Consider the following 24924-nt stretch of genomic DNA (forward strand, 5'->3'; position numbering starts at 1 on the left):
TATGATCAACCTCCCCAGGGGAGGGGTAAGCGCAAAATAAAGTTTTAGGTTATAGATACAATAGTACCCTAAAAGTACATAATTATTTTGTTTTATTGAAATATTTTGATAAATGATTTAACTAATGAAGTAAGTACTAATTGTTTTAATGGAAATATAGTTACGTTTTGTGTTTTGAAAAATTGTTAAATGAGCCCCTCCCGGGACGAAAGAGCTTTTTGGAATACCAGGAACGGTTACAAAGGAAGGTGATTTTCTTCTCATCAACCAGAAAGACACGTTACGTCTCATTGTCTTTTCAACATTTTTCTCTATTATATTTCCTTATATCGAAACAAGAACAATTTTAAAAGATGCTTTGGTTTAGTGGGAGTATACCAGAGGCTATAGTGTCATCCAAACAGCGGAAATTGCCTTTTGTGGTGTACATTGAAGGTGAGAAGGATGACGGGAAAAAAACGTCAAAATTTTCCTCAACTTATTTTTGAATCAAAATACATTAAGTTTTAATATGACTCAAATGGCTTCTTTATTTTAAATAACCACTATAAGACATGTATAACTTAGAACATTTTCATTATGAGCGCAATAAATGGCAAAAAATAAAAGCTCATGTCTTGACTTTGTCTTTACGATTGTCTTAATAAAATAAAATAAAATAAGCTTAATATGAAGATTATAAATTAGAAAGATCAAATTATTGTTATGTTATAGGCGAAGATGATTCCTCAAATTCAATGAATACTGTCTGGGAAGACCCAAAGGTAATAGTTACATTTATATTTTGTTAAATAAAAACGATAGTTTCAATAAACAAAGTTTAAGAATTCATAGGAGACAATTATTTGTTGGAGAAGAGAAAAATCTTTATAAAATATCAAACAATTAAAATAATTATCACTTCACACAGAGCAATTTTCTCTGCAATTTAATTGTCACTTTTTTTTCAAATTGCACTGTTTAGGTTAAACACTGCAATGCTCCATGCAACTTGTCTTGCAATGCTCCATGCAACTTGTCTTGCAATGCTCCATGCAACTTGTCTTGCAACACTGTTGCAAAACAGGTGGCAAAGAAAATTGCCCTGGTATTTAATCACAAAACTGTTTACCCTGCCGACACACACAAGTGCTGACATTTCATCTTTAGAGTTTCACGCCATATCAAAAGATGCAGTGAAACTTTGGGAGGGGGGTGGCCCCCTCACTATGCCACTGTACTGATATAGTGCAAGTTGTGGTGATGTAAGCTATTGTCACTACGATGCTAAACTGATATTTATGATTACCTTTTAGGTGACAGAATTATTCACAAGTGACAAGTGTGTTGCCATCAAACTGAAAAAAGACAGGTATTTGACAAGGACATAATTTTCTTGTTTAATTGAACACGTTAGATGTCAATAATGAAATGTCTTAATTATGAGTCAATTTTCAACCATTATTTTTGTTACAGTGAGGAGTGTACACAGTTTTCACAGCTCTGTATCCTTTTGTCTATATGCTTATGAACTACAGTCATTTGTATCTAAGAGTGACACTAAAACATATTCTTATTGGTAGCCAAAATATAGGAAGTTAGTCAACCGGAAAGTGCATGTTTGGTGTGTGGTTCTTTGAAATCAGCCAGCTGTACTTACCTCTGATTTCAAAAGACACATGAATGGGAAACCAAAGTGTTTCCATGACATTGCCGAAAAAAACAAAGCTTTCGAATGCACGTTTCTATGGAATGTTGTGAAAACACCTTGATTAACATCCACCAAAACCCACTTTGTCGCGCTGGCAAATTGTACCATTTCGCGCATGTGATTGAGAAGTGCTGTAAAAGCACTGCTCTTAACTGCCCAAGGAAGGAGACTTATTATGTTATGTCCTTAACTGGAATCAGATCCTGTTGTCTGTGTGCCATCAGTATTCTTTATAGATCAGAATGGAATGCTTTTGGAGCTGGTAGGAGGGGCAGTTGGTGTTGATGAGTTTATTGGGAAAACAAGCACTGCATTTGAGGTATGATTTACAATTAATGGAACAATATGCTGTGAAGAAAGAGGGCTGAATATAACTATTGCCATAGCTTGAAACTACTTTTATTCACTTTGAGCAGTTTTCTTAAGACTGTAGAAAGCTCTTTGCTATATACTAAGTTTGCTATACTATACTTTATATACCGTGCCTATGTGCTTTGCCAGGACTGTATTGTTTTCTAGGCTTTTGACTTTTTTCCGCGCAATGTGATTGGTTTGGTGTAATTATGTGATGTCTTGACCTTATAAATATACTTATAAAAATACTGATTTTTAACCATTTGTAACATTATATTTTGCATTTTTAGACCTTTCAAAAACAAATATCCAGTGTCCAAGAAAGTATTCAGCCGGCCCCTCTAGTAAGTTTTGTTGATGCTGATGATATTTTTGTTATCATGGGTATCCTGTGGTCAGATGTGCCTATTTTAATGCCTTGGGCTTTTTGTGTGTTATTGCTTTTTCCCACTGAAACTCTACAGAGCCCTGTCATTCTAACTGCGCATGTTTAATGAAATGGCAGAGACTTCAGGAAACCCTAAAATGTTACCCTACAATAATTGATTGAAAAACTGTTTTAGCAAACAAGTTCCCTTGCAACAAAGGATCTTAAGAGTGTGAGCTCTAGCCATAATTCAAATTTGAGCATGAGCATTACATAAAAGGTAGCCAGATTTCAGGCTATTGAAGGGTAGGGTTTCCCAGAACCTCTGGCATTTCATTGATCATGCACACTAAGAATGACAAGGCTCTGGAGTTATGTGTAACTGCAGCTATATTAGGGCACGTTTCCTATGATTGTGGTAAGAAATGCCATGCCATGCATTGAATGAAAAATGAATTTTGTTTTTCAGAGCTCAACCTCAAATGCACAAGAAGCTACACCTTCAAGCACAGTTGAAGAAAGAGTTGAGAGGTAATGTGAAATAATGTGTAATGTGTGGTAAAGTATGCAATTAGCCTTGACCTCACTTGGCAATTTTTTCCTGCCACGACAAGCTTTCCCATGTTTTAGAGTATAGAGGGCATACTGATTGACAAGGTCTTTATTTATCTCCCAATAAATTTAAATTGGCTGATTGTTTTAGTAGGTTCATTAAGGACACAGTTTGGGTTCTGTTGAATATCTCCTCATTAACATTTAACATATTAGCTTTAAAAAGATATAACTAGCTAAAAACTAGTGTGAGCTGCGTCGGTGTTTCTAATGAAACAGTAATGATGAAAAGGTAAATTATACACCGTGAAAAGATGAAAAAACTGACGTTTCGGACGCTAGTCCTTCGTTGGAGTCAAACGAAGGACTAGCGTCCGAAATGTCAGCAAGTTTTTTCATCTTTTCACGGTGTATAATTTACCTTTTCATCATATTAGCTTTAAGTTTTGTTGTTTGAGCTATATGGTTGTTTGAGATTTAGCCTTTGTCTACATGTTCAGCTGTAGCTAAGCAAATGTTGATTTAATTTACCGGTATTTATTAGAGCAAAAAGACTAATTGAAGAGAAAAGAAAAGAAAAACAAGAAAAAGAAAAAAGGGTAAGTCCAGATACCTAAAGACAGCACTCCCTTGCCTAGGATGGGTATCTTATGTTAAATATATAGCCTGGATCTCACTAGTGACAAAAGTAGATGCATGAAAACATGCGACACAAGGACGAATAACACGGGCGCAAGAGAACGGATGATTTCGTATTTCTTGCATTTGCTTGCGCTGTACTTCAGGTACTTATTCTTACGTCGCCAGTGGGAACCGGGCTTAAGAAAACATTCTGCATGTTTTCAGAGGTACCTCTAATAAGCAGACACCTTTCATGAAGGGTGTCCGGTGAATAAAGGTTTGTTTCACAATAAATGTGAAGAAAACCGCGGAATGTGCAACTAGCTGTCCGTTTAATGAAGTTTGTCCGCAGAATAAAAGGTCTGCTTAATAGAGGTACCAATTATTATTGTCTTTAGGAGCAACTTGAAAAGGAAACAAAACGGCGACAAGAAGGACAGGAACTAACATTAGCAAAAAAAGAAAAAGAAGATAGGAAACAAAGAGAAATCGTTAATCAAATCCGGGAAGACAAAGCAAAGGAAAAGGCAGCCCGCGAGGCCGTTCTTAAGCAAATCGTGCAGGACAAGGCTGAGAGAGAAGTGAGACGACAAAATGAACTGCGTGAACGAAAACTAGCACCAACGGTGGCAGATGTACCTTCAACAAGTCAAAGTGGATCAAGTGATTTGAGGACACCTACCAAACCAACAAGGTAAGGAAAGGCTGTTTCCTTTGCCATTTTTCAACTATACGAAAGTTTCTGTTACATGTAGTAACTTTTTTTGCAAGTCTTGAAATTGTGATTTATGACTGATTTGAGTTTCTTACATTAACTGTTTGTTGTTTTGATACAGCACGATAACTCGTCTCCAGTTTCGCCTGCCTGATGGTAGCAGTGTAATGCACACATTCCAAGCAGACGCACTTCTAGAGGCAGCCAGACAGTTTATTGAGTCAGTATGTACTTCATTTATTGTGCTGTGCCATATCCATTTGAACTTGTACGGGATTGCCACTCAAAACGAATAAACAACCAAACAAATAACTAACAGCATACGACAGGTTTGCACTAGTGGTCGCGAGTCATAAGCATTTTGTGTTGAGCTTTTCCTTGTAGTAGATAGAGTCGTCTGGGTTCAAAATTTTTGTTTGATATCCGCCCGGTTATTCCCTTCAAATGGCAATAAACATCTACTGTGATGTTCATCATTTTACCCTTATCATCTTTTCTTACAGCAAATGGATTCAGGGTTCAATTCCATCACCTTGTCCACCGTTTATCCACGCCGACAGCTGACAGAAGAAGACATGAACATGACCTTGACTTCATTACAACTTGTCCCTAGTGCCACTCTGATCGTTTCTCCAGTAAGTCTATCCAATATTCTCAACTTGATATATTATCTTTATGAATCATTTGATTGGTGCACGAAAATATGACATTATTTCCCGCCATCTTTGACCGTAATCAGGAATTAAGTGGAGAAGCACACCTTTATCTGTGACAATATTAGGGCGTAACCAGGGTTCTGAATATCACATTGTATGTTTGCCAGGGAAGTTCTACATCTTCTGCAGTAGCTACGAGTAGTTCATCAGGTTTCTCGGGTATCGTCATGATAATTCTGGCGCCATTCCTGGCAATCTATAACTTTGTCAAAGTGTTCATATTTGGTGGTTCAGACAACCCTAGGGGGTCATATGGTGGACAGAGCAACGAACCAAGAAGAGAGGAAGTCAAGGAAAGAGGGTATGTATATATGACAAATATAGCCCATTTCAAGCACAGTGATCATGCAATATTGTACTGGTACTGTGTGCAGAAGTATACAGAAATTTTTCATCCAAAAAACTTAGTATATGCTTGGAGTGCAGCCACATGACTCAAATTGTCAACCAACATGGTGGCTCATGAAGTAATATGCATCGCAAGATCAGGATTTTGATTAAACTCAGTTTTTGTCGTGTAATAACTATTATGCAGAATATAATGTTTTGTATTATAGCTGTTTATCCATTACATACCCTGCTGGCAGAGTTTCCTTTTGATTTCTCTCGCTCGGGAGAAATGATTTTAATTATAATATAGTTATAATTTATTTATTTTAATTTTAGTTATAATAATATAGTCTCCTTTTTTATTTGTATCTTGCCTAAAGACTTGGAAAATGCCTAAAATCATAAAGACCCTGGTTTTCATACTCTTTTTTTTTCCGTAATAATCTCCAGTTACTCATATTCCAAAATTTCGTAATACTGCTATGCAACTTTACTCACCATTTTCTGTTCCTGGATTTAAAAAAGGAACTCCTAAAAAAAAGAAAGATAAAGCTGTATCTCTCTTTGTGTAATAATCTTTAGTTAATGCTGTCATACATGTAGATTATCGGTCGTCCTCAATTTTCTTCATACTTCTTGATCTCTTTCAGAACTGACTCTAGCAACTTAAGAAGGCGCACTGGTAACCAAGGTATCGCAAACAAAGAAGGGAATATTCATTGCTTAAGAAATAAAGACGATGATGATGATGAAAATAACACTTGGAACGGCAACTCCACCCAACAGATGTAGTTGTAAATAGCTTTGAGATTAAAATTCTAGAAGTTACGATATTCTATCGATGGGCCTCAGGTGATTTATTTGCCCCTATCTGCAGTGCCTGCTTCATTCAACGCAAGCACAACTTAGCACAATGATCAAAATTATCTGTTCTTTTCCTTGTGCTTGCTCTGCTATTGAAAACCAGTTTAGCTATTTTTTGACAGAAGCGAAGCCAGAAGCCCAGACGTCTTGGGATTTGCTGGTCTTGAAATAATGAAAATGGGTATTCAGCTAATTAAAAAAATGTTGAATGCTGAATACTGCTTACTGAATAGTGCATTCCAAGACCACAGGGCATTGTAGGTCTCGTTAATTTAAAATAAAAAAAGTAAATATACGGTTATACAGCAATTTGCTCTATATGTGTAGCTAGTATATTGTTTCATAGAGTGCAAACAATATAACCGTGAAACTTTAGTAATACTAAATAGCACAATTTCATCCAAATTCCATTGTTTTCTATTGTTTAATTAGCACTTTTTTGTACTATTTAGTACTTAGTGTTTCACGGATTGTTTGCACTCTTTGACATTTAGTGTGCAGTATTTTAGTATTCAACATTTTTTGAAATAGCTGTAAGTGCAAAGTTATAGGGGATCATTGCGTTGCAAACAATTAAACTATTTATAAGAGCAATTTAGAACTGTCATGTGTTATGTTCATGGTACAATATACCACCAGCTTACTGTGAAATTTATCCACACAATTTACAGATAAACTCACAGGTTTTTTTGGATGACTAGGAAAATTGTGGTATTGACTTTCAGCATGGTTAGGTACACCAAAACACTGAAATGGCCCAAATGGGACTACTGCACAGATTTATTTACCTAATGGTTTATTTTCCTCATTCATACTGAGCCTGCTGTTAAGTTGCATACAATGCCTTAAAGCCGACTTTTTAGCTTTCTTCAAGATGGATCTAATGTCGAACTCGATTCGCGTTGAACGGAGGATTTCAAAATTGAAGATTCACAATTCTATACGAGTTGAATCCTTATGAGGGAACTTTGCGCTAGGTTGATGTACAATATACAGCTATTTCAAAAAATTTGGTGAAATTTTTTGTTGAAATGTATCGATCAGCATATTAATATGTAAATAATGTCAGCACTTGAGAAATCATGTCAGAAAATGTGCAAACAAAGTTTAGGGTAATCTATGTTATTGTGATGTTTGGCTCTTTGCTTCATAACACATACAATGCATCCCAAGCTTGGGATGTAACAAAACCTTCACAATCTTTTTTTTGGAATAGCTGTATACACCCCTTACAGCATGTTGGAATGCAGCTCAATTTGGAAGACATGGCAATTGGTTTCCAATTATTTTCATGGGATTGAAATTCTTTTATTTTGTCCTCCAAATTGAGCTGCTTTGACGTCACATGCGAAGGGATCTATTCTCATATGTGTAATGAATACCACTGAAGACAAAAGATAAAAAATTATATTATATGAAAGAATGAATAAATTATTACGTCACCTGTTTGTTACATAGGTTTTGATTCCTCTGATCCTCTCAGGCTTTGGCAAGAAGATACTTATCATGATGTCGTTAAACAAAGATGGCGGCCTGTCATAAGGGTCACTAGATGACTGACATTTATTTACTCAGGACGGATGACAAGCTAGCTAAAATATAACTTTGAAAAGAGGAAACCCACAGAAATGTAGTAAAATCACAATTTTAATGTGTAATAAAAATCTTTATAAACTTTGATAAAACTTCTATTCATTATAAATGAAACTATTATTTTAAGACTACACAGTATTTTAACATTTACTAAATCTTGATTTGTAATTCTCTATCCTATCTCTATCCTAGATAATATTAATCATTAGTTGTATAAATTGATTAGACAATAATCACTGGCCAAGCTTTGATTCATGGTTCCGACTCCCCTTAGTTACTGTTGCTATGTCCCACAAGTTCAACAACTTAACTGGAATAATATCTCTAAATTTAAAACACTGATTGTTGAAAATTGATTGTAAATGGTTTTAACTGTTTACTGTCCTGTGAAAATAAAATAAATTTGCCTTGTAATCCTTATAGTACTATTTGGAAATGGTACTGTGTAGTTGTTTGTGGGACAAGATTTTAATTCCACTGAGAAAAATTGGAGTCATAAATTATGAGGTTTGCCAAAGCAGTAATAATAAAAAGTTTTTTTAAGTCCTGAATTTTGTCTTTTCTCCGATAATGATTTACGTACCTTAGGCTCAGTGAACATGGTAAATATTTACTGCGACAACGCCTTGGTAAATATTCACCGAAATTCTGCCTTTTTATTTACCCTTCTGCGAATAATTTCTAAGTAATACCAAGTGCAATATACAAATGAAGTCATATCCAGATAAACCATGTAATCTTATTCCGTCTTAATTTGTCATTTTCTTTCCACAGGGAAGACCAAAAATTAAAACATGAGTTACCTACCCCCAGCACTAGGTTGAACCTAAACCCTTTTACTGCTGACCAAATGTCTTTGGCATGACTTGCCAGGGTCAATTTTAGACGTAAGATATTTCAATGTGTTTTAAAATATTCAAAAGATTATTGATTTTATGCAATGAAGATTATAATTATTATTGATAATCAAATAAAAATAATTTAGATCTGTTTTCTTTGAAGATAAATTAATGAATCAGTAATACAGTAGTACAGTAATACAAGTTATAAGAAGGGAATAAATATTGGTGCATCACATTAAAAAAATAGATTAAAAAAACAAAAACTAAAATTCACCATCGTTTGTACATTTGTAAAATTATAATTGCTCTAATAGGTCACATGACCACAACCCCCTTAAATCAAACACCAGTGTCAAAATGAACTCCAAAAAAATAAGAAAGCGTCTTGATATTGGTAAGGAGTTTCAGCTCATACTATGTGACATAGGAGAAATGGCATAAAGTATGAGATTAAATTTTTTTTTTTTAAAAGAATTTGTGCGGAAAAATGCAATGGACAGCACCAGATTGCTGTCCAGTATATTTTTCCCAAATGCATCCTATAGAGGCTTTGCACCATCACGTGATGGCAGCTATGACAGGAGGCAGGAACAATTCAATCTGGTCTAATCTGATTTACATGAAAAAGGATTCAGTTTCCTAGATAAATACTCTATTGTTGTGCCTCGTGTCATGGCTGCCATCACGTGATGGTGCAAAGCCTCTATTAGAATTTTCAAGTTATGGTCAAACATTTTAAGCTGAAACTTTGCTTTCTTACTAATTAGCAGTACCATGACTGAGGAAACTGGGTCAAGTTGGCATTGCAGTACATTGTGGGGCTGTTTTAGGGGAGGAAATAGAAGCCATCTTGGAAATATGTCCCCTAAATTAGTTCCACAATGCACTGCAACTTAACCTAGTTTTTTGCTCATCCTCAACCAGAAAGGCTAATATTAAAGTGCTCTTTCGCTTTTGAAGTTCATTTTGACGCTGGGGTAATTGATTTAAGGGGGTTGTGAGTCACGTGACCTATTATTACAAAAGGCTATTTCATAAACTATTCATATTCCTGTGAGGATGCCCATTTTTGTTTCTCAGTTTGGACTTTTTGTTAACTTTTTGGTTTTGATTTAAGGGGTTGCGAGTCATGTTACCTATTCGTACAAAAGGCTAAACTTTCATTAACTATTCATATTTCTGTGAGGATGCCTATTTTTGTTTCTCAGTTTGGACTTTCCTGTAATTTTTTGCTGGTGTCTGTGAATTATGGAATGATTTTTTAGCAGTCCCTATATACCCAGTCATTTTGCTACCCTTTTTTGGATCTCCATCCTCGACCAATCCTTCTGAAATTTTCACGGACCTCAACCAGAGACACAACTAAATGTAACTAATATGTCAAGTGTTAAGCACATTTTAAAAATCTAACCACAATCAATATAACAAAAACATAATAAAGAAAAGCACATTGAATTCTAACTTGACTGAGTTAACCGTACCTGAATATCAGTTGCATTTCTAGCTCTATACTCTAACTCCTTTTAACGCGAAGATTCATTGCCCATGATGATTTCTTCATCAATAACAAATATGCTCCATGCGTTTACCTCTATGAGACATTCTGACATGCAAGATGTCAGGCGCAATGCTGCATTCAGCACCTATCTGCACAATTATGGCACACTCGCCTTGCTTTACTTCTGAGAATGGACATAATTACGTAGACAATCAGCTGTTCCAAACAAGACTCCTGTCATGGCTTGATCGATAAGGTATTGAGGTAACCATCCCTAAAACGAAAGAAACACTGTTAGATATAATAGTTAACCCTCTTGCTAGGGGCATAAAGTTTTTAGCCTTTTGGAGGCGAAGAAAAAGAACCACTGTATGCAAGGTAATGTTTCAAATCCTATTTCTTCATTTTTTGGCAAAGTGGATGCGTACAACATCAGTGCAAGCACATGCGCTTTTTAACCTACCGCATGCGTCAAGGTCATTTTTTATTAACATTGGCCAAAGTGCATTACTTTTAATCTACAATACCACATCTGTGTTATTTTCCCACGTTAGCGCAAACACGTACTTTTTAATCTAATGAGTTTACGAACAATGGTGCAAGCGTATGTGCAGTTTAACCTACCGCATACCTTAAGGTCCGTGTTTACCAACATTACAAAATCTGTTTGGTCGTGATGGCCTTCGTTTTCAGCAAACAGCCACCCACCTGGATGATTCTCACCTCTAAATATAACAATAAACACATATATGGCGAAAAGTACTTTCAAGAGATTACTTATTGATTAATAAGCCTTTTCATAGTTTAAGAATCGATTCCACTGCGCATGTGATTTATCCAGAATTTCTCACCTTCTTTTGTCTAAACCTTCTTTTGTTCTTGATTAAACAAAAGAAGGTGAGACATTCGGGATAAAATCGCATGCGCAGTGGAATCAATTCTTAAACTATGAAAAGGCTTATTGTTGGAGGTTTTTCTCGCGTTTGTTAGGTTCACTTCAAAAAAATAATAAAAACGTTTGCCTTTTCACTAGCAAAAAGTATAAACATGAGCAGCATATAGAGGTTCCAGTGTGTGTAGCTCAAAAGCACAATTTATATTTCTCATCCTTGTTGTCGAAGAGCTGCACTGAGTCTGTGTATGTTGCTGTTGCTTATACTTGTGTCGCAGACTCAGTTGTACATCTTTCCTTGCATGTCAAAGGGGAGTATGGGACGTTTACTGTGCTTTACTGTGCTTTACTGCGCTTTCATTGTCCAAAAACGAGCTGCACTGAGTCTGTGTGTGTTGCTGTTGCTCATACTTGTGTCGCAGACTCAGTTGTACATCTTTCCTTGCATGTCAAAGGGGAGTATGGGAGGTTTACTGCGCTTTACTGCGCTTTCATTGTTCAAAAACAAGCTGCACTGAGTCTGTGTGTGTTGCTGTTGCTTATGCTGGTGTTGCAGACTCAGTTGTACATCTTTACTCGCACATCAAAGGGGAGTCTGGGACGTTTACTGCGCTTTCATTGTCCAAAAACGAGCTGCACTGAGTCTGTGTGTGTTGCTGTTGCTTATACTGGTGTCGCACACTCAGTCGTACATCTTTCCTCACATGTCATAGGGAAGGCCTTGGACGTTTACTGCACTTTACAAGATTTCATTGTCCAAAAAAAAACAACATATATTTTCTACTTTTCTGGACATACCTAATGTGCTCGTTGACAGGTGGCATGTCCTGATACTCGACGCTTGCATTACACGAAAAATACGCCTTGCCTCTCTTTTGCCAGTGACGCAAGTTAACAAAGTCCCTGGAAATTACAAAAGAAAAAAAAGCTTTCATACCAGTTTTCATACAAACTAGCTATCGATCCAGACGTCTGGGTTTTAGGTTCCATCAATCAAATTTCCAAGTAATTTCGAAAATAGGTGTAATGGTGTTTATTCTCACGATACCATAAGGTGGTACGTCAAGTGTTTCGAATTTTGGAATCTGTGCAACCCTTAAAGAAGCTTAAAAGGCCTCCCCTATGTTGTCAATCTATTGCAAAAGGCCTATTTGGAGGAGAAAGAATTTCAATATCCTGAGAATTGGAAATCTATTGTTCAATAAGCCTTTTCATAGTTTAAGAATCGATTCCACTGCGCATGCGATTTTATCCCGAATTTCTCACCTTCTTTTGTCTAAACCTTCTTTTGTTCTTAATTAAACAAAAGGTGAGAAATTCGGGATAAAATTGCAGGCGCAGTGGAATCATTCTATTCCTGTTCTAGTCTGTAGCTACTGTACACATCTCTGTTCCTTTGAGGTAATTTTTGTTTTTTGTTTTTCGAAGGGGAGGGGATACACGTGATACTCACCTACTTGACACCATTCCACCAGCTTGGTCTGTCGTAACGTTATAACATATATCAGTATGATTATCAATCTTATGTAAAACCTGGAAAAAAAAGACAAGTGTATTCAGCTCGGCTCAACACTCTCAAAACTACATATAACATAACGTTATGAACTTTAGAACTTCTCGCCGAAGTTTGAACTTAGTTTAGTATATAAAATTCGAAGTTCCCGAATGAATATCGCAAAGAAAATCCAGAAGCTTCTGGCTGAAAATTTAAGTTTGTTTGCTGCAAAATAAGCCAACCAAGTTCATAACGAACTTCTTTCCAAGTTAAATTAGTTCGGAAACCGAAGTTCCGTAGTTTGTCGCAACTTTGGAATTTCCAAACATAGTTCGGAACCCGAGACGGGTAAGATACAGGGACATAAAAATGATTGAAAGCAAGTTCATTCGTGATGAGTCATTTATCTTTGTAACCTACCAATATCAGCGAAAGGGCATGCATTACTTACTCTAGATTCTGCGACTGAGCTGTTCCACTTTGGTCCGTCTTCTACACGTAATACTATCAGGGAAAAGACAACTGAAGGTGGTGCATCTATGGAACACTGAAAAAAAAGTGAAACATCAAATCAAACGTGCTATACAGCAACATGGGTGGCATTTTAGAGCGGGTAGCGGTAAGACGGGCGTTCCTCTTGACTTTCATGCTGTGGCTCTGAGGGGTCATGGGTTGAACTCTCGCCTCGGGCACTGAAAAGGTTTCGTTTGATGTGTTGTTTTTTTTCTCTGGAGCTACAGTATTATTTCTTCATAAGAAAATAAACGTACCTGAACTTTAAACATTTTTCCTGTATCCTTGAGAATACAACTTTCCACGATTATACCATCCTACAAATATATTTAGGACCCGAGCGTAAAAAATACAGTTTTATAAAAATATTGCACCTTGAATCCCAGCAATCGAATCAAACGTTCTCAAAATCAATCCCATGAACCCATGTTTGTTGAAAGATGTTAAAAAGGGTCCTTGATGTCATTCACTAAAAAGGGACTAAGCTTTTATCTTGCAAGGTATACTCTCAAATGGTTTTCGTATTCAGTTGAGCACTGTGATTGGCTGATCGATATTTCTCGCTTTTCGATTGGTTCAGAGATAGAGCCATTAAATTGCCACAGTACTTTCGCTATTTTTCAAAAATTGTCTTAAAAATTGATGCATCTTCATAAAACGCACCGGAGAAGACTGGAAATATAATACCATTAGCATGTGCTCACACCGCTGGACAAAGCTCAAGACATTCATTATTATATAAATAATATAATAATATAAATCTGCACCCTTAGTCAGCCTTTGATTAGATATTACATTTCTTGAATTAAAAACAAGCAAACAAAACAAAAACCGAACAAACACACCCACACAAACAAACAAACGTTGCATGTGAACAATTATTAAATATGTATTTTGCAGTACAGTTTATTTTTATTCTATAAACCTTGTTTTTTTCATGCTTCCATTTCTTATCAACTGTCAGTAAATCCCAAGCGATGCCGAATATTTCTTTTGCTTTTCTTTTGAAGTGTACGTCCTAGAAGGCAGAGAAAAAGTGTCCAGAGTAAACGTTATCATTCTAAATTAATATTCAACTGTTAGCTAAATTCACTTTAAACCCCCTTCCCTCTCCTCCCCAGCAAACGAGTGATAATTTTTACCAACCAGTATCTTTGAACGTTATGTTTATACTGAAAAGGTAGATAATTTGTGTGATTAATAAACAAATTTATTAACCTCTGATGACAATTGCGCGTTAGCATCTTCGCCTTCATCCTCGCTTGTAATCGAACCTGAAAAAAGTTTTTTATTAAGAAGGTTGTTTTAAGTATGTGCGTACAATGGGGCTTTTTGTCCCTGATGTAAATAATCTTCCTTGGCAGACTCCGTTCAGCCGTAGAAGCAAGATGAATACTGCAACTGTGCTCTAGGCTGGTAGTCGAACAAAGGGCTAACGACCCCACCTGTACACCCTGTAGTTCTAAATGCTATCCCAGAAGACTGAGAAGATGAGGGTAAAAGTAACAATCCCACAGCCCCCTTTGTCTTGAGGTGCAGTGTATTCTTGCTTGGAGCGCTCATGGTGGGGAGTAGACCCACATGGTACCATTATTCTAATTAATTTATGTTACCTAGATAGATAGATAGATTAGTTTGCATTTGTATAAGTCTTAAAAATTATGCGCTTTTAAGAATCTATTTTTTTTTTTTTTTCTTTCTTTCTCCAAACGTATTTCAAGCTCACAAGAAAAGGGTGTGAAATGATCTCAGGGGGCTATACCTCGTGTACTTCTACTAGAGAAATACCCAAGCCAAACTTGCTCCTCCTATATAAACATGTTTACTCAGTCCTAATTCTCTAATGATTGGAGCATAGGTTCTTAGCCTCTCACTAGTGTGACCCGGGTTCGAATCCAGGACTTGGCGTTGTAGCACGTGAATAGAATAGTTTATTTGTTTTCTCCTGTGATTCGGAGTTTTTCAGGTTTCTGCAAAATCAACTTCTAAAATCCAATTCGATCATGAAACAAGGGCCAAAGCTTTTCTAGCCACTTTGCTTCCGTTAATTAACAATGTAGTGAAAAACAGATTCCAACGGGCAACTCTCACCTACAGAGCTCGCTTTATATTGAAACTTGCAGTAAGTGCTACCCTTGCCGAACAAGGACGAATTATTTATTCAATCTCTCACGAATACTTGTTTTAGCCTATACTTACTGGGTGGTGATCCGTATGGAGTGTAGAAAGATGATTGCTCTGTTAGCCATGTTCGGGTGTGGTAAGAACTGAAAACAAAAGGTTTAGTTTTTCATGTTTTTTTGTTATTGTATGTAAAGGCCCAACGCACAATCAAAGTGGAGAATTGATAAGAATACTAAGGGAAGTATAAGATTTGAACACAAAAGAGCTGAGCCAATCAAAGGACAGGCTCTAAAGATGTGATAAAGATACACCACTAAAACCAGACACGCTACATTCCAAATCATTTCAGGGTTTTAATCTTACCTTGGATTCTCGTCCAACAGCGGTCTTCTTTCACCAGCTGTCGTATCTAAACTTCCTGCTGAAAAATATTTGAAAAATGTAAACCAAGTTCCTGCTCTGTTATTGCAGTGCTTTTCAAGCGCGGAATTGTCATCCGTACCAAGTGAAGAAATAGAAAATGCACACACATAAAGCACGCGGGGGTTTGCAGAACAAGAGAGTACGACACGTAGCGGAGTGCTTCTCGAATAGAGTAGTTTTCGTACGACTGTGAAAAGCTCACAGCAAGGACACGGTCGTGACACGGCAAGGCGTACGCCAGTCCAATCACTTTGCGCGAGAATTTATTCTCCATCCAATCGAATACCCGGAACACGGCATTAACACGACGCAGACACGGTCACGAAATTCGTCACAGGTCACGGCACTGTCAGACCAATCACATTGCGCGAGAAAAAAATCAGCCAATTAAAATTCTAGAAAACATCACGGTCCAGGCACGGCACGCTTACGACACTGGGCTTTTCACAGTCATGCGAAAACTGCTCTAACTATACACAGCAGAGCAAGCAACTTTTTAGTTTCTTTAATAAAATACAAATTACAATAACAGTTATTTTAGATAGGAATGCGCAACTGAAAGTGTGCGCACTGCTTTGCGCTCTCATAAAGCACGCGCTCTCAAACAATCACAACGCGAGAGATATTAGTTGTTTTATAAAAGGTTTTGATAGAGGTCAGTCAAGCCATTTCCACGATGTACCATAGCACGTGTCAGGCACTTGCCCTTGAAAACCTTGTGTTTTCCCACAATGTGATGGAAAAACTTTGATCAACATCCACCAAAATATCATTTGTTCCTCGCAACAACAAATTGCAAAGGGTGTTTTCACTACGACGAGAGCACAAGCGCTTGTACTTTTACCGCTACTGAAAACCAGTCTAGTTAAGAATGACTGTAAGTCATGAGACTTTGTCGATGTGCCAGTCCACTTACAGACGAATTGTAAATTAGTACAATTCATACCTGCCAACATTCTTTGTTCAGCCTTTAACTCTGAAGGAAAGACCTGGAAAAAGTATATTAAAAAGTTTTAGTAAATTGGCTTCTCATCCTGCTTTGTTTGCCTATGGAAAAATCTCTCCATTCCGTCAAGTGATATGTTGGAAAAGGGGGGAGGGGGGAGGGGGAAGGGGGACACCCATAATATCCATCAAGAAATATGTATTTTTTGGAGTGTTGTGATTATAGGGACTATGATGTCGTTAAGTAGTGTGGCAGTGTAGTGGTGTAGCAGTGAAGTGGTGTAGTAGCGTAACAGTATAGGCAGTGTAGCAGTGTAGCAGTTTGGGAGCATAGCAGTTTGGGAGCATAGCAGTTTGGGAGCATAGCAGTTTGGGAGCACAGCAGTTTGGGAGCATAGCAGTGTAGCAGTGTAGAAGTGTAGCAGCATAGCAGTTTAGGAGTATAGCAGTGTAGCAGTGTAGTAGTGTGGCAGTGTAGCGGCGTAGCAGTGTAGCAGTGTAGCAGAGTAGCAGAGTAGCAGTGTAGCAGTGAAGCAGTGTTGCAGTGTAGCAGTGTAGCAGTGTAGCAGTGTAGCAGTGTAGCAGAGTAGCAGTGTAGCAGTGTAGCAGTGTAGCAGTGTAGCAGTGTAGCAGTGTAGCAGTGTAGCAGTGTAGCAGTGTAGCAGTGTAGCAGTGTAGCAGTGTAGTAGTTTAGGAGCATAGCAGTGTAGCTGTAGCAGTGTAGCAGTGTAGCAGTGTAGCTGTAGCAGAGTAGCAGTGTAGCAGTGTAGCAGTGTAGCAGTGTAGCAGTGTAGCAGTGTAGCAGTGTAGCAGTGTAGCAGTGTAGCAGTGTAGCAGTGTAGCAGTGTAGCAGTGTAGCAGTGTAACAGTGTAGCAGTTTAGCAGTTTGGAAGCATAGCAGTGTAGTAGTTTAGGAGCATAGCAGTGTAGCAGTGTAGCAGTGTAGCAGTAGCAGTGTAGCAGTAGCAGTGTAGCAGTGTAGCAGTGTAGCAGTGTAGCAGTGTAGCAGTGTAGCAGGGTTGCTACACTGCTACACCACTGCTAGAGTGCAAACAATTAATCTGTGAAACACTAATTACTAAATAGTACAAAATAGTGCTAATTGAACAATAGAAAACAATGGAATTTGCATAAAATTGTGCTATTTAGTATTACTAAAGTTTCATGGATTTACTGTGGTCACTCTACTTGACTACACTGCTTAACGACATCATAGTCCCTATGATCAGAACACCCCTCCCCCCCAATAAAAACATATTTCATGACGGTTATCATGGACATATTACCAGGAGACAAAAGATGCTACCATATTCAAGGGAAAGTAGACAAAAGGGAAGTAATGTGTTCTGAAATGGGAGTTTTCAAGAATTACTTGGAAACAAATTTTATTATTAAGGGGAGAGTAGACAAAACAAATAATACTCAAGGAAATAAAATGGGTTCTGAAATGGGAGTTTCCAACATTTACTGGCAGACAAAAGATGTTAATACTGAAGGAAAAGTAAAAAAAAAGAAATAATATCAAGGGAATAACATGTGTTCCGAAATGGGAATTCCAAAGAATTACTAGGAGATGAAAAATGTTAATACTTGAGCAAAAGTAAAGAAAGAAATAATACTCAAGGGAAAACATTTTCTGAAATGGGAGATTTCAAGAATTACAGGGAGACAAAAAAAAGGTCTGTACAAAAATGCATACTAAGTAATTTATTTACCTTGAAGTCAAGAAACAGAGTCTCAGCCCAGCAGAGGAAGAGTGAGACAATGATACTAACATAATCCATTGGATGATGATTGTTTGTTTTAAACTACAATGCAAGCAAAATATGTTGTTTATTAGAAAGAGAAATAGGGGCTAGGGACTTATTAGTTTGTTTGCTCCAAACAGGGCAATGGTGCATCCAGGGATGTGGATTGTATGGCTAGTCACCCCCTTTGGACTTTTGAAAATAATCAGAATACAGGAAAAGTCAAATTGAAAAAGGAGGCTTTTCAGGGTATTTTTGTACAGCCTGTTTCATGTTTCTGCCACCTAAACGGGTTCAGACTTCTAGCATTTCAGCTTCTGTCAATCAAGTTTATGTAAATATTTCAAAAAAGGTTGGTGAAGGTTTTGTTGCACACTGCACCTTGCTTGTTTCTTACTAAGCTTGAAATGTATTAAGTTCATGAATATGTAAATAATGATAACACAGAAGAAAATATACCCGAAAAACGTGCAGACAAGGTTTAGGGAAATTCCATATCGTTGTGACCTTTCATTGATGGTATTAACAACCCCCATAGAACTCACAAGAGCATTTTCCACGGATGACATCACAATTGTGCATTATGGGAGTGAAATGCGGACAAGCCAAGTCAAGTCAACTTGCTAATATGCTGTCTTGTTGTTTTCAATTGGTGGAAAAACTATGGTTTCTTTGATCTTCTTTTCCTTGTAACCAAAGCCTATGTTTACAAAGTTTGTCCGCAAATCCATCCCACAAGGCTTTGCAATATCTATTTTAACTAACCATGAAAAATGCTATTTGGGCAACATGCAACCTGTGACAAAACCTTTACCAACTTTTTCTGAAATAGCTGTGTATATAGTGTAGTAAAATGGTGCTCAAACTCACATTGTATTCAACAACTTTAGCAATAATGAATCCAGTGCTTATAGAAGTAGTTATCTGAGAGAAAGATTTCATTGGAAGTCAGATGGTAAGAAATAAATAATAGTAATAAATGCTTCTACTAGTTCAACAGAAACAAGGATGGATCCAGGCAGGTGGATTGTATAGCTAGCAACCATCCATTGAATTTGAAAGCATTTTTGATAATAATAAAGTATAAAGACACTACATAATGCCTTTGTGGTCAAAAGCCAACCCTTTGAAACAATAATTGTGAATCTGCCCGTTGCTGAGCACTGTCATTTTCAAGACTAATATTTTTAAAAAGCAATCCCAAAAACAATATATGCATGGTGTCGGCCAACAGCACACCATATAACCTATACTCACATAAGGTAAAGGTAAAGGGTCTACACTTGGGTTGCACCCTTTTTAACTATTATCAGTCTTAAAGACAAGTTGCTGGGGAATTGCACAGTGTAACAGGGGTGGTCTCACACAATTTTGTCATCGTGTTTTGTTGTCGTTGTGGGTAGCATTGCATGAAGTAGAACTCAGTTGTGTACATTGTGCACATTGTATCACCTCTCCAGCAACTTTTTCTCCCAATTTTAAGCTCATTTTTCAAGAATGCATTTCTCATTTCTTTCTGAGATGCCAAAAATAGGGCAAGTATATGAGGTTGCGTTGCAGTGTAACACTTCACCTGGGCAACTTGCAACGCTTACATTTTAAAGCATTTTGACATAACCCTTTGTGTATCATGAATTGATATAATACTTACTGCTATAGCATACCACTTTCTACTATGGAACAAGGCATAAACAAGAAGTAACACTACCATCCTCCATAATGATAACAGCTGAAAGGCACAATATTTATGTGCATTACATATTTACTCCTGGCTATTATTATACTATATGTAGCATATGGTTACGTTATCAGTAAACTAACATCATTCACAAGCAAGTATGGTCCCAAGAAGAAGGGGGGGGGGGGGGGGGAAACGGTGAAACAGGAATGGATAGAGAAAAGGAAAAAGAGGCAGAACTAAAGAAATGCTGTGGATAAACATTTCCCAAGTCCTTTAATATATTCTGTTACTCCTTCATCTAATTTCCCTTTCACTTCATTCTTGTCATTTCGGAAGCTGTCTTTATCAGCACTGGTGCTGTAGCAGTCAGACCTAAATGAATCTTAGGACTAATTCCTGTTAGGAAGTAGTACAGATTTTTTTTTCATGTCTTCTTTGCATTCATACTATTTAAGGATGTTTGCGGGCATTGTGTGTGCTAATTCTTTCTATGCATGTGTTCAGTGTGAGTGCTCATCAGGATGATGTCATTCCAATGTTTTTGTGGGGAAAAATATCAAGAAAACCCATTTCTCACTTCTTTACAGCAAAATATCTCAGAAACCAATTTGGTGTACCCCCATTTTTCGTTGTCTTAAAATCAAGATACTACCAAAATCTACAAAATATGTAGATCCAAAAAATTCTGATTGCAATGGAATGATCATTGACACCAAATTTAGGGGGAAAATCCACCTGTTAACGAATTTGAATTTTACACATTTTGACTGCATTGCAAAGATTGAAAGTTTCATTAATTCTTATCACTAACTCTTACTTTCATACTTTTAATTCAGAAATGTTAAAGGAAGTCAAACTTGATGACCATGAATTTGTTTTCTGCATTTCTTTGATTTTTTCACTTCTTCTCAAAGCATTTCTTTGGTCCCTTAGGTTACTTGTAGGTTACGAATTTGGTGACCCCCATTTTTTATTTCATTTTTTTAACAATAATATTTCAGGGTATGTTTGTGCCAAGTTTCAAAAAATTCTGATTGCAACTTCATTTCCCTGGGAACGTCCTTAATTACTTTCAGTATGGTGCACTAACATGAGCTTCACTCTACATGCACTACCACTAAATTCACTGTTTGTAACACACACTAGATACTTGACTCACAACTAGAGAACCTGGAAAAAAAACCTTGTGGCAAGCTAAGGGAGAGAACAACATATCGTACTAACATGAGCTTCACTCTACATGCACTACCACTAAATTCACTGTTTGTAACACACACTAGATACTTGACTCACAACTAGAGAACCTGGGAAAAAAACCTTGTGGCAAGCTAAGGGAGAGAACAACATATCGTACAATTTCAACTCGCAAAGGTTCAGTTGAGAATCAAACTAAGTCTTGCAAGTCCTGCAAGTCCTGCAGCCCAAGGTATGAAATACACAGTACAAAGTCAAACAGTGCCATAGCACCACATGCTATAATCATATATATCAACATAAATCATTTCCAATGTCTTTATTGAGACAACTAATTCATAATTCATAATAATATGTATAAATACATGATTATGAAGTGAAAAAGAAAATTGGCCACAAATTATTAAGAGATTGGTCAAGGGAACAGAAAGTACAAGCAAGTGAGAAAGAATGAGAAAATGGGGAGAAATGAAAGCAATGGAAAAAGAAAAGGTACAACCAGGAAATTCAGAAAGGTGGGGTACAGCAAATCTTGACAATATCAATTTTTAGGCTATAATAATTCACTTACCACAATATCAAACAGAGAAGACGCAATTTTGTAATGTGCGACTTCCTTTTCTAGTGAGAGGTTTAATCCATTAAAAGCCTTGATCAACAAAAAAAAAAAAAAACACACAACTGAGCTAAACAGAATAAATAGATATTTTCATAAAAGTAGCTGTTTCTCACACGTCTTAAGAGAATTATTTTCGTGCTCTTCCATAAGGAAAACGATGTTGTGCAGTGCTGACACCAACAAAAAGTATTTTTTGTGTGAATATGCTGAAGGAATTGTCGCAAAACATATGCAAGATCAAATTGTGGTTTGTTGGCAATGCTTAAGTTCAAGAGTTGAGTAGGGAAAATAGGAGATACGAAAAAAAAGATTCTACCCCCCCCCCCCCCCCCCCAATCGCAAACCCTTCCCCACACTGATGGGCTTTGCTGTCCCCGATGATATCTTTCTACCAGCCATCTAAAGAGAAAATTATTTAGTGCGATTAGATGATGGCTAATTTATAATCATCAAAATTCTAGTAAGCTTAATTCTCATAAAGTTCTAAAATTCTTATAGAATCATGAAAATGTTACATAAGCTGAAATAATTAATATGCAAGACTTGTAATTGTAATCGGGTTTCCGTTTACGTTACACAGTTTTCCAGAGTTTTCGGAAATGCATTGTAAAGAAAAAAGACTTGTCCAGCTAGGCTTTAAATTGTACTCACATTTGCATATATCAACCAAGCTACCAGTATAAAAAAGAAGTCAAATACTGTAAGCAGGCAGAACATTCTTCTAGAAGGTGAAAACTGACGAAAAGTCGTAGTCGAATCTGTGCGGCTACCGCTCGAGTAGGACCGTCTGCTAATACCGTTAGGAAGGCGGTCCATAACGATGTTATTTGTACCGTTATATCTTTTAAAAACGAAGTCCTTGCTTACTGTGATAGCATGAGGATATAAAATGTCCGCATGGTAGAGTTTTTCTTCTTTCGTTTTCTTCTTTCTGCTTAGAAATCCTCAATCGTTCGGTTTTTCCTTATTACTTTCTTCCCTGCTCTAATGGCATCACGCGAAAAACAACACAGGGTACCCAAAGGAGTAACCCTAAAAATACACAGGAAACCTAATTAAGATATCAAATCTTTTTTACCAAATTATCTGTCATCTTAGAAGAAACATTATATAATAAAGGATCTCATTATATCTCTATTCTATTATTTTAGAAACAAAATACCTTAAGAGATTTTATGGAAAGTGTGGCAAGATGAAAAGATCAAAACATTGGGCTTCCTGTGTGACTGACCATAGAAATCGCGGTTGCCTAATTTTCGTGATAATAACACCAAGGCGAACTCTTGGCGCTCATTTTGAAAAAAAACTTGGAAAGGAAAATATTCTTTTTCTTGCGAAATTAATTCTTATTATTCAGCTTAGCGAGTATTGCATCGAAAAATAAATGATGATGGAACAGATAGGGGATTTGCAAAGGTAGAGTTTATTCAAAAATTATTGTAAGACTTTGTTTTCTGTTGTGTTTATGTCAGGTTCGACATCAACGGATCAAAATAGAGCTGTCAAATTCATGATCACTATTTCAGCTAAATATTTTTGTTTGTTTTTGTTTGTTTTTAGGGTCGTGGAAGATATAAAGAAGCAGTCTAAGTTAAAATCTCATGATTTGATCAATTCAAACGACTATGAGGGAAATTATGAAATTAGGCTACAAAACTCGGAGGTGAGAACGAAAAAAATACAAAGAAAAAATACATAAATTTGGCTGTTAACTTAGTCATTAACTTAACCTTAAACTTAGTCTTGGTTAAATTAAACTTTAAAAGGTTATATCGAAAATAATTTTATGAGACTTAGAAGCATCGAGTGACCGAGGGGTTTGTAGTCATGCAAGATTAGCTAACAGTCCTTTTTTTGACCCCATATTATTTAGAGTCATTTATCAGATCTGAAAATCAAATGTACCAGGATGGAAACAAAATCGTTGTTTCTTGAATACCTCGCCAAGGATTCCAAAGACTGGCCTTTGATAGAAGAAGTTGAAGGTATGCTTACTAAGTGAGGCCAGGTAGAGGCTGTTTACCTGCCAAGTGGAGAAACCTTGTCCCTGGTAGCAGGAAGACCAGACCCTCCTACCCGAGCCAACTATACTGAGTGTTTATATGGAAAGAAATTGTTCCTATAAATCCAGGAATACTATCGGTTTTAATGGAGATCTATACGCATGCTCCAACGAAAAACTTGTCTCAGCAAATTAAATGGGGAAAAGTTGTCGCAGATCCCAGGGTCACCCTCTTTCACGAAGAGGGTAACCCTACGTGTAGGGTGACCATTCTAGCCAAGGCAAAGTAAAACATCATGTAAACAAAGAAATTAGAGAAAAGTTAGCAAGCCCAGGGTAGCTTGGGGAAGAGGGTATCCCTTCTACTCGGGACAACTGTTCCCCATGTAAACAGCACCTTAGCCATTGAAAAATAAAGAATTCAAACAGGCATCCAATACAATTTTCCAAATTTAGAACTCTTGGTAATTTTCTCATGCTAATGTCTTCTTGTATGCCTCCTCACACAGATGCACAAGCAGTGCTCTGGGCGACTTTATTTGCCTGTGATAATAACTTGACATCTCTAACACATGTTTATATCAGGGCTATATATTAACAGCTGCTCACAGGGGCGGATCGAGGAATTTGGTTAGGGGGTGTCCCAAATGAAGAAATGTATATAGAGACATTATGCATGGTAAATGTTTCTTTTGCCTCAAAAAAGCTAAGAGTAATTACAGTACGGTGTTAGGGGGGTTACTGGTGCACCACAACATAACCCCCCAGATTCCCTCCCTGGCTCAATGGCCAGGCAAAATGACAATGTGAACAGTCAAGAGGACTACTCCTGAGAGGCATTTGGTTAGAAAATTGTTAGAAAATTGAATGTCTTTTGTGTGTTTAGAGGAAATTGAAAGTCTCAAGGCTGAAAGAAAACAGGACAAAATTGCCATAGAGGAAGTGGAAAACAATATGGAAGAGTTAGCAGAAGAGCTTCAGACAAGTAATGTTTATTACTAACATAGATTGCTTTTGCTCGCGAAATCAATTTGGCAAAAAAATTCATGTAATAATTTAGATTTTTACTTACTTCATATTTACTTGATTTAATTTGTTCTTTCTTTCTTTCTTTCTTCCTTCCTTTCCTTTTTTCCATTTTCATCT

At 36.9% G+C, this 24924-nt stretch overlaps 3 protein-coding genes across 6 annotated transcripts in view; 2 read left to right on the forward strand and 1 right to left on the reverse strand.

Annotated features, from left to right (window-relative positions):
* Positions 1-255: 255 nt before the first annotated feature.
* On the forward strand, positions 256-7894 carry LOC116305074 (UBX domain-containing protein 4). The gene is made up of 13 exons (XM_031714907.2): positions 256-435; positions 715-764; positions 1296-1351; positions 1456-1484; positions 1891-2009; positions 2335-2388; positions 2881-2942; positions 3508-3562; positions 3983-4278; positions 4421-4523; positions 4803-4934; positions 5123-5316; positions 5996-7894. Exons 1-13 carry the CDS (start codon positions 354-356, stop codon positions 6135-6137), a joined length of 1374 nt encoding a protein of 457 aa, XP_031570767.2. The 5' UTR covers positions 256-353; the 3' UTR covers positions 6138-7894.
* LOC116305075 (stAR-related lipid transfer protein 3) lies at positions 7839-24921 on the reverse strand. Of its 3 annotated transcripts, none has more exons than XM_089033002.1 (16): positions 24851-24921; positions 21729-21806; positions 19934-20011; positions 19153-19206; positions 18250-18342; positions 16536-16578; positions 15530-15587; positions 15242-15309; positions 14261-14316; positions 13968-14060; positions 13300-13359; positions 12981-13076; positions 12488-12567; positions 11833-11937; positions 10774-10867; positions 7839-10416 (listed from the first exon to the last, which is right to left on the reverse strand). In XM_089033002.1, the coding sequence occupies exons 1-16, from the start codon at positions 24914-24916 to the stop codon at positions 10321-10323; spliced, it is 1218 nt and encodes a 405-aa protein (XP_088889128.1). In that variant the 5' UTR covers positions 24917-24921; the 3' UTR covers positions 7839-10320. The 3 variants fall into 3 exon arrangements, with proteins under 3 accessions (XP_088889128.1, XP_031570769.1, XP_031570768.1); XM_031714909.2 differs by lacking the exon at positions 24851-24921 and adding an exon at positions 22428-22769 and having other exon boundaries at positions 15530-15584; XM_031714908.2 differs by lacking the exon at positions 24851-24921 and adding an exon at positions 22428-22769.
* LOC116305076 (uncharacterized) overlaps positions 23067-24924 on the forward strand; it is a 49961-nt gene continuing 48103 nt past the window's right edge. For both annotated transcript variants that reach the window (XM_089033003.1, XM_031714911.2), the window contains exons 1-4: positions 23067-23192; positions 23337-23439; positions 23650-23761; positions 24665-24763. In XM_089033003.1, coding sequence (XP_088889129.1) covers positions 23161-23192; positions 23337-23439; positions 23650-23761; positions 24665-24763 — 346 coding nt within the window. In that variant the 5' untranslated portion in view covers positions 23067-23160. The remainder of the gene's footprint in view (positions 23193-23336; positions 23440-23649; positions 23762-24664; positions 24764-24924) is intronic.

Source organism: Actinia tenebrosa, unplaced genomic scaffold (genome assembly GCF_029948245.1).
Source record: "Actinia tenebrosa isolate PJP-AT-01 unplaced genomic scaffold, QUT_ActTen_1.0 PGA_scaffold1__47_contigs__length_23844297, whole genome shotgun sequence".
NCBI lineage: Eukaryota > Metazoa > Cnidaria > Anthozoa > Actiniaria > Actiniidae > Actinia > Actinia tenebrosa.